Raw genomic sequence first — 9,570 nt, 5'->3', positions numbered from 1 at the left:
GAATACATTTCCTGTTATAAGATTACCTTACAGATGAACTGAGCTTGACCAAAGCGTAGGCGTCTACTCTGTATGAGTCACGACGGTTGCAATAACTCACAGAAGAAGTCTGAGGAAGCAATTTGTGATTGATTTATGATTGATGACGATGTTTTGTAAGGTTGCAGATTTTTTTTTTTATTAAGTCTATATTTTCTTGTAATAAAATAAATTCCTCTTGTGCTTTTCAAATACTCATACTCACTAAGTTTTAATCAGTAGGGCATGAACAGACTACGGATGCTATTAAAAGCTCTGTAATACTCTTGTATTATGCAGACATATCTGCTCCATTAGCACAAACAGTAGAAGTAGCATTCATATTAAAATTCACCCAGAGCCTACAAGCTGGGCCTCCAGGGAACAGCTGAAGGAAGCAGTTTAAAAATACCAGATTGTTTTTCTCCAGGGCTAGAATGACTCATTAGCCAGCCAGCAAAGCAGGAAGTCTTGTCAATCTTCAAACATGCATATGTTAAAATCCTTTTTCTTTTCTTTCCATTACTTTTTTTTTGCAAGGTAGGACAATAATGATGGGTGGCTGCCATTTGCTGCAGAGATAATCCCCTCTTCTGATCTTGTGGCTCAGAAGTAAAGGATGCTGGGATATAGCTCAGCCAACACATTGCTCAGATAACGCAGTGGCACCGTGACAACTTGCCACCACCAGCTCTTTACGCCAGTCTTTATCTGATAGCTGCTTTGCCACGACGTGTTGTGAAACTAGCACTAATTTGTCAGCAGCTCTCCTCCTGGATGCAGACCAAGGAAGAGTGACTGGGTGTATAAGGGGTTAGAGGGCACAAATCATGTGACACAAATCATGTGTTCGGTACCCCAAATATGGTAAAAGCCCGTAACTTGCATGGAGGTCGGCAAATGTCGGAGGCCTTCAGGAATTCCAGGCGTCCCAGAATCCACCGCTGTCCGAGAAAGTCCGGGGCGGGGTGGTGCGACGCGAAATGTAGACTGGTCGAGGCGCCGCTTTCAGATGGGTACGGGTATCGATTACAGCGTGCACGTGATCCGGTGGGGCATGCCGCATTGGGAATTGTAGTAAAGCGATAGTGATACACGGATGCAGCTATTTAAATACGTAAAACAAAATATTTTTGTCATTAACATTTTTACATGTAGAATGTCTTAACATACAATATCATGGTTTCAGAAAAGGAAAACAACTGGGATTTATCTGTGACAGAACCATCACTTTCACTCTGGGTGGTGCGGCTGACACTGTCATGTTAGCTGTCTCCGCACTATTCCCACCTCTTCAGACCGAGGCCACAGTGAGTTTTCCACACTGTCTATAGCGAGTCTGTCTATCCCATCATGCCTCTTGTGCTTTCACAATTACACAAAGAAGAGTTTGCTCAGATATGCAAACTAATCAGACACGCATGCAAATAAGCTTGGAATCTTGTTAAGGGATACAGACACAGAAATGAGACAAAGCTGTCTGCACCCACGTCTGTGAAGAACTTTAGCAGGCAGAACTTAATGCTTAATATGATTATGCACCTAGACTATTCTGCTTTTATTAAATATAACTTTAGAGATTTGTTTTGACGGGAGAGTAAATTAGTCAAGTAAATAGAATTAAATCTCAAGAAAATGGACAATTGAGCCTAGGAACAATTTGAATTTGAATTTTTTGAGATATTATGAGTCCTGTCAACAACATAAAAAAAAATAGAACACATCACTCAGCCTTAATTACTTTCTCTAACCTAAGTGGTTTCCAAAGTTGGGGCACAGAACTAGCCAGAGCAATGAAAAATCCAGATTTTGCTTGAAGAAATTTGGATCATTTGTAATTTTATTCCTAAACTGTACTGTAAATTGAAAGTAGATTTGTCATGAAAATGAACACTTGGTTTTAGCTAGCCATACAGTGCTAGATGTATTTGTGCAAGTCGTAGAGTATCGAAAGATAAATTTAACACTGTCCCAAATGCTGAGGTTTGTCTTTTGTGTGTTTTGTCGTCCTTTGTCATCCTAATCTACAAGGAATTTTTTTGTTCCTGTATGTACAACTTATTCTTCATGTCCATGCACACACTCGGAAATGCTTCATACTACTAAGAAATATATTTGGCCTTGAGTGGAATATCTCCATTCTCTCTTAGACAATGGCAAAGGATTCACATAATCTTACAGTCTGACTGGTTGGTACTGATGCTCGCCATTAAACTAAGCCCAGCCATTGCAGTTGAGAAGGAGAATAATTGTGTTAGTAAATGTAAAATATAGCTTATTTTAAACTTGGATGCAAACTTGTAGAAGAATTCACCACCCCTCTGCTATAGTTCATCCTAATGCAGCCTGCAACATCATTAGTTATGTCACCACTATTGAGTGGTGAGAGCAAGGAGTGTTTTTAATGGAATTTTATTTAATGATGTCTGCCCACATTACATAACATTTGGTCGTGACTCAACACATCTGGTAGATTTTCACACATTTGTTTGTGTTTTTTATAGGACGTGACATTTACTTTTTACATTTATTATTCCTTAACAGATTGTCCTTTCCCTCTGTTTCTCCAGGAGGACGACTCCTGTTTCTGGTTATGTGGCTGAACCTTGTGCCTCAAACTGACAGCTGCCCTGCAAAGTGTGTGTGCAACAGTGAGCCCAGGCCCACAGTGGCCTGCCAACAACAAGGACTGTTTTCATTTCCTACTGAGATCCCTGTGCGGAGCCAGAGAATATTCCTTCAAAGCAACAAGCTCACAGTGGTCAGGTCCACCAGCTTCAGCTCTTGTCACAACCTAACAGTTCTGTGGCTGTACTCCAATAACATCAGCTACATTGAGGCTGGGGCCTTCTATGGCTTGGAAAAGCTAGAGGAATTGGACATTGGAGACAACAGCAACCTCCGCACCATCAGCCCCACAGCCTTCAGGGGGTTGACCAAGCTGCACACTCTCCATCTGCACCGATGTGGTCTATCAGAGCTGCCCATCGGAGTTTTCCGAGGAATGTTCTCCCTACAGTACCTTTACCTGCAGGACAATCACATTTTAACACTGCATGACGACACTTTTGTGGACCTAGCCAACCTCACTTATCTCTACCTGCACAACAACAAAATCAAGATTGTCACTAACAACATGTTTCGTGGATTAATCAATTTGGACCGCCTATTACTACATGAGAATCGAGTATTCTATGTCCAACCACGAGCTTTCAGTGATCTTGGAAAGCTGAAATCTCTGTTCCTTTTCTTCAACAATCTTACAGTCTTGTCAGGGGAGGTAATGGAACCACTGGCATCTCTCCAATACTTGCGTTTGAATGGTAACCAATGGATCTGTGACTGCCGAGCGAGCACCTTGTGGGACTGGTTTAAACGGTTCAAAGGTTCCAGCTCTGAGCTCGAGTGTGAAGTCCCAGAGTTCCTGGCAGGTAAGGACTTGAAACGTCTAAAAAGTGATGACCTGGAGGGGTGTGTGGAAATGCCTCAAATCCAGACCAGGCTATTTAATGCTAAGACCCAGTCTGGCAAATTCCATTCTACCGAAAATCCAATGGGGGAAACTATTCCGAGATGTTGTCTTGGCGACAATGACAAGTCCTCTATTCTGTCAGGCAAGAGTCGCCAAATCACCAAGAACCCCCTCAAGGAGAAGGAGAACATGTCAAAGACTAAATATAAAGATCCCGAAAGAACAAAAAATGAGACCCAGAGCAAGCAGAATGATGGACCGCTTGGAACCTTATCCAACAATCTGGATGAGTATTTGGAAAACCCAAACCCTGATCTTGTAGACAATCTGGAATCATCAACAGCATCAAACAAAAAGAAAAAGAAGTGTTCCAAAAAGCCAAAATTGGACACCCAATGCAACAAAAGCCAGGCTACTACTTTGCAAGGTCCTTACATTCTTTTCATTCCAATGATCTGGATTTCTCTAGTCATGTCTTAGAACTGCTGATCTCATTCTCAACAAAGGACTCACGATTGTTGATGCTCATGACAATGATACAGAAGATGCAGTGACATCTACATCGGGCAGAGACTAAGAAGCAGGGAGTCTCAATGACCCGTCATGGGTGAGGAGAAACAATCATGACAATGTTACAGTACATTTAACAAAATTGATGTCTTTACAGAACACTACAGATCCAATGTATATAATGAATTGGTGCCCACAATTGTTTGTTCTCTATGTACTTGTACATATGTCTATGTACAACTATGTAGTTGTACTGTGTCTAAGCTACATTTTGGAGACCCCTCCCTTTTTTCTCTCCCCTATGCTTTTACTGCTTTGACGGGATGCTGAGTAAATGAAAAAAGACAAAACACAAAGACAAAAGTTTAAAAAAAACAAAGCACAGACAAAGTGCAAACGAAGAATGTTGGGTCTGTTTGGAAAGGAGAAACGACCCCCCCCCCAACCCTCTGCCCACTGTTATTTATTCAGTGATGCATTTATGTTTTTTATGTTTGTAAAAGCAAATGTTTTACTTCCCCCAGTTTGAGTTGTATTTTCATGACAGAGAGGGTAAATGGGTGGGACAAAAGAATGCTAATGGTTTGTTCATTGAGATTTTGAAGGAACTTGTGTACAAGTATGAACATAATATGAATAAAAGTTCCTATTTTGTAGCTCATGTTGATTTTATGTAATACTTTTGCAAGATATACAAAAACGAAATATAGAATTTGAGTATAATAGTAAAACTGAACTAACAAAGTAACCAACTGTGAACACTGTCTTACTTTATTTATTCCCCATGAAAAAAGTCGTTTCCAATTGCCAAACCATAGGCAGATTGATAAGGAACTTACCAAAAAACGAACTGCCTTTCCTTGTATTTGTCCAAACATCCTGTTAATTTACTACAGTGCAGTTTACAGGATGGTTTTAAAGGGTTACAAATGTATTTTAATGCATTAATAAAGTACATATTGAATGAAATTAATGAATCAAAACTGTCCTTTTAACAGGAGAGCTAAGTAAGACTGGCTATTCGGAACAGATGGCTGACCCACTGTGGCACAGCCATTGTTTTTCAAGGTTGGTGAAGTGATGGCCAACTCTTTTGTTCAAACTGCCTTCGTTTTGTCTAACTTTGCAGACAGGCCTGCAAAGATGGGTGACATCGCTAAAAATATAGAGACAAAGCAAAAAAAAAGTTCACCTTCCTTATACTTTACATTCGAAACTGTCGAAGAAATTTGTGTTATTAGACTAGAAACATATATTACGTTCTGTTACGTTAGTAAGAACCCTTTGGCAGTTAATCTCGCTTTTCCTAATGCTTTGCAAAATATCAAACAAAAACCAAAGAATATGTGGTAATATGTAGTTTAAAACAAGGTCAAATTCAACATCACCACCCACCCATGCCGCATATTTTCACAACTTAAGGGACTACTGCACATGCATAATGCTCAGCCCCAGGCAGCTGGATAACATTTAGCATAACATTAGACGTAGTTACTTATAGTTATTTATACTATAAACACTATGACTACACGTCATATTTCCCCATTATTGCATTATATATGCATTATTGATCCATCCATCCATCCATTTTCATCCGCTTATCCGTTACCGGGTCGCGGGGGCAGCAGTCGCCACCCACATCACATTGCACTGTACCAACCCCCCTAAACCTTCCTGCGGGTGGTGAGTCCACTGGAAGGTATGCATTATTGATGTTATGTGAAAATATAGGAGGAATATTCAAAAGTTTCCGATTCACATCATAACATCAATATCGAAATGGAACTCTAGCAACAAATCAAGCACAACTTTGTCACTTGAAATGAAAAGAATGCAGTAGGCTATGCTTGAATTTAAAGACTAAGCTAAAATGTGACTTAATAATCAGAAAAAGCCTCATGCAGGTGAGACCATGCTGTTGCCGTGAGTCCACAGGTCAAGATAACGCAGGGATTTAAAATCTGCACTGAATTAAGCCAAGATCTTGTCAACAGCCATCACTTTATCTCACACCAAGTTAAAGGATTACAATGGAAGGTCTCAAAAATCCTCTGAGCTTCTTATTGTTGTCCATTGAACCTGGAGAGCAGCAGGAACAACGGGACCTAAAGAGATATCGATCCTGGGTCGGAATCAACGGGGAAAATCAACAAGGCTCCTGCAACCAGTGACCCTCGATCCACTGCTAATACCTGAGCAGCTGCTGAATGAAACAATGCTGAAACCTGTCTCTGACTGAGTCAATCCTCTCATGCACATCTGCGGAGGTAAGCACTACTAGCTAAATCCAACATCCAATGTGACAGTTATGATAGATGAAGGCCTTGTGCTGTACAACTGTGGCTACTAAGAGCATTGTACCAATTAATTCCACATAAGAACAGTATTAGTGAATATCATATTTTGTTTACAGGCAATTGTGATTTTATTGTGATAAGCAACTTTTTTGTTAACATAAAAATACCAATAAGTGGAATTTTGAAAGTTTAATTGTCATTATCAAGTTGCGAACTCTACAATTGACAGTGAAATGAATACTGGTAAAAAAAAATGTAACACATCACAGTCATCACTTGAACATCAGTCTTATATATTGTACTTCTGAACTCTTTTTTGGTCAAGGCAGGAGGGGAACCTAAATTTTGATTTATATTTTAAACCAAAGCATATCATTTTATTTTTCAGGCCCATTACCCCCATTAGGGTCTTACAAAGTAAATCCAATTCATTTTATCTTTCACAGACATTTTATGTGCCATCTTCATGACACTAATATCTCTTCTATTGAAATATTCTGCCATTGCTGCAGTTTCATTTGATAGAAATCAATGTTTATACTGCTGGGAACATAAAAATCTAATCAAGTGCACTCCAGGTAATTACCGTTTTGTTATGTGATAAAAATACTTATCTTGGATTATTACTTAAAAGGGACTTCTGATGAAAATATTATCAAATAATGGTTGAACATCTGACAAGGACAGATTTAAGGTTCTGAAGAATAGTTGCCGATTTCCCCTGCAGAAAAACAAATGGAAATGAGTACCAAAGGTACAAAGTTATGGGTACTTCAGATCTACAGAGACATAAAATAGGTCGTTGGGTACTTCAGATCTACAGAGACATAATATTGGCCGCGGTCAGGCTGGTGAATTTTAATAATAGGTTTTTATTCCACTTACTGTAATTTGTAGACAGACCTTCAGTTATGTCGACAGATTAGATGAAAGGAAACTTATCAGAGCCTTTAGGTAAAATCTCCTGTAATAGGCCGAAAACCACGAAAAAGCAGAAGAAGACAAAGTCTCTGCTGTAATTTTTCTAGGCCTATCTAGACATCAGAGCTGTGGGAGCAGAACCTGACAAACTAGAGTCAGACAAAGCTGTCTCATGTAAGAGATAGCAAGCAATAAATAGTACTAGAGACCAGGAGCCTGTGCAGCTTCTCCTCAACTACAGGTGCAAGAAACTATCTTAGGCATTCAGTATCAGATTGAAGAAAGAGGCACCGGGGCATTTTCAGTTTCACTGTGGCCTTTAGTGATGAAGTCTCTGACAGCAACTCACCTGACGATGCACAGGTAAGAAACACAACTCTATCTGCTGATATGTCTTTCTGTTTCAGCATTATATGTATAGAACAGGTAAAAAAAAATCTCAACAATATTTATCATTGTGGAATTTTGAAAAAAAAAAGCCTGGATTAATCAGAATTAACTGTGACACGGGGTCTTTAATCTCAGATTAATCTAATTTAGCCCATCCTAGTTTTTTTTTTCCCTCGTGAGGGTCTCCATGAAATAACCAAAAATGACTAGTATAACACTTGCACTGTTGTTTCTAGAAGTTCAGACCAAGTCTGTCTCACTGTTGTAAATACTTTCACATCACATGCACACAAAAACACAACTCAATAAGGCTCAGGGGTCATTCTAATTTTCTTCTTCTTTTCGTGCAAGGAAACTAAAAGCCCATCAGCCCAGGCCTCGATGCAAGGTCCTGGAGGAACTACTGTGAGAGAGTGTAGTCGCCTGTCGGCCCATAAGGAATTTGTTTTTAGCTGGCAATCACTTAAATAAGGTATAAAGCAGCAGTGACCCAGCATTTGTGTATAAAGTGTATAAAATCTCACTATGAGAATAGCCAAGAATGATATTTTTAAGGAACTAGGAATAGGAAAATTAAGGGAATAGGAAAAAAAATCAGCACACTAGAAAAAAAAATTGGAGTTGGTTTTTATTTTGTATGCAGAGGTGCTGGCAACTATGTGCATCTTTCTATCAATATGCAAATACCAAAAATGGATTTGTCAGGCTGCCTCGGTGGTGTCAGGGTTAGGTGTGAGTCAGAATAAAAAAAACAAAAACAAGAATGTTTTCTTTCATTATAACATAGCACAGTTAAAAATGTGCCAAGGTGGGGAAGGAGTTATTAAAAGTCGCTGCTGAAACAGTTAGGTCAAGGATACTGGATGTGGAACTCCTAGGTAATACACCTACTCTGATTAACTCGGTGTCAAATGAACATGAATTATCATCCTTCTCTTGAATTGCTTTTTCTCTCATTTGCTTCCTTATTTATTTCCTATTCTGTTTTGTCCTTGTCATTTTTTATTTCTGTGTGGTGTCATCACTTCCTCGCAATGCACTTTGTTAGCAGTCAGTACTTTTTGTTGTTTTATTTATTTATTATATTTTTCAGAATTTATGCACAACATTGAAAAGTAACTAAATGTATAAAACCCCATGTGGCCAATTTTAATTTCTATTAATATATTACAACGATAGTTGAATGGAAAGTTCAGATTTGACAGTTTGGATTTAAGCATTATTAAAGCTTTCCATTTACAGTATGTCACAAAAGTGAGTACACCCCTCACATTTCTGCAGAGATTTCATTATAATGTTTAACTGAACAACACCGAAGAAACATCGCTTTGACACAATGAAAAGCAGTCTGTGTAAAGCTTATACAGCAGTGTAAATTTATTTTTCCCTTAAAAAAAACTCAAAATATAGCCATTAATAGCTAAACCCCTGGCAACAAAAGTGAGTACACCCCAAAGACACTACACCCCTAAATGTCCAAACAAAGCACTGCTTGTCATTTTCCCTCCAAAATACCATGTGACTCGTTACTCTTACTAGGTCTCAGGTGTGAATAGGGAGCAGGTGTGTTCAATTTGTAGTACAGCTCTCACACTCTGTCATACTGGTCACTGAAACTCCCAAGATGGCACACCATGGCAAGGAACTCTCTGGGGACCTTAAAAAAAAGAATTGTGGCACTACATAAGGCTGGCCAAGGCTACAAGAAGATTGCCAACACCCTGAAGTTGAGCTGCAGTACAGTGGCCAAGATCCTCCAGCGTTTTAAAAAATCAGGATGCACTCACAACAGGGCTCGTGTTGGACGTCCAAAGAAGCTGAGTGAACGTGCACAGCGTCACATCCAAATGCTATCTAAGAAAGATAGGCGCAGGAGTGCTGTCAGCATTGCTGCAGAGATTGAAGAGGTGGGGGGTCAGCCTGTAAGTACTCAGACCATACGCCGCACACTTCATCAAATTG

General features: G+C 39.4%; 1 protein-coding gene across 1 annotated transcript; it reads left to right on the top strand.

Moving 5' to 3' along the window:
• Positions 1-904: 904 nt before the first annotated feature.
• On the top strand, positions 905-3,970 carry LOC103396869 (reticulon-4 receptor-like). The gene is made up of 2 exons (XM_017042718.2): positions 905-1,034; positions 2,589-3,970. Exons 1-2 carry the CDS (start codon positions 905-907, stop codon positions 3,968-3,970), a joined length of 1,512 nt encoding a protein of 503 aa, XP_016898207.2.
• The last annotated feature ends 5,600 nt before the right edge of the window (positions 3,971-9,570 follow it).

This window comes from Cynoglossus semilaevis, chromosome W (assembly GCF_000523025.1).
Source record: "Cynoglossus semilaevis isolate Cse_v1.0 chromosome W, Cse_v1.0, whole genome shotgun sequence".
NCBI lineage: Eukaryota > Metazoa > Chordata > Actinopteri > Pleuronectiformes > Cynoglossidae > Cynoglossus > Cynoglossus semilaevis.
Note: the sequence above shows the minus strand (reverse complement) of the source record. Positions and strands in the feature narration are given on the sequence as shown.

Bases quoted from the DNA above. Each gene is read 5' to 3' on its own strand.
- LOC103396869 (XM_017042718.2), top strand. From the start codon at position 905: ATGGAGGTCGGCAAATGTCGGAGGCCTTCAGGAATTCCAGGCGTCCCA. The intron at 1,035-2,588 runs GTACGGGTATCG...CTGTTTCTCCAG, and splicing joins GAGGCGCCGCTTTCAGATGG to GAGGACGACTCCTGTTTCTG.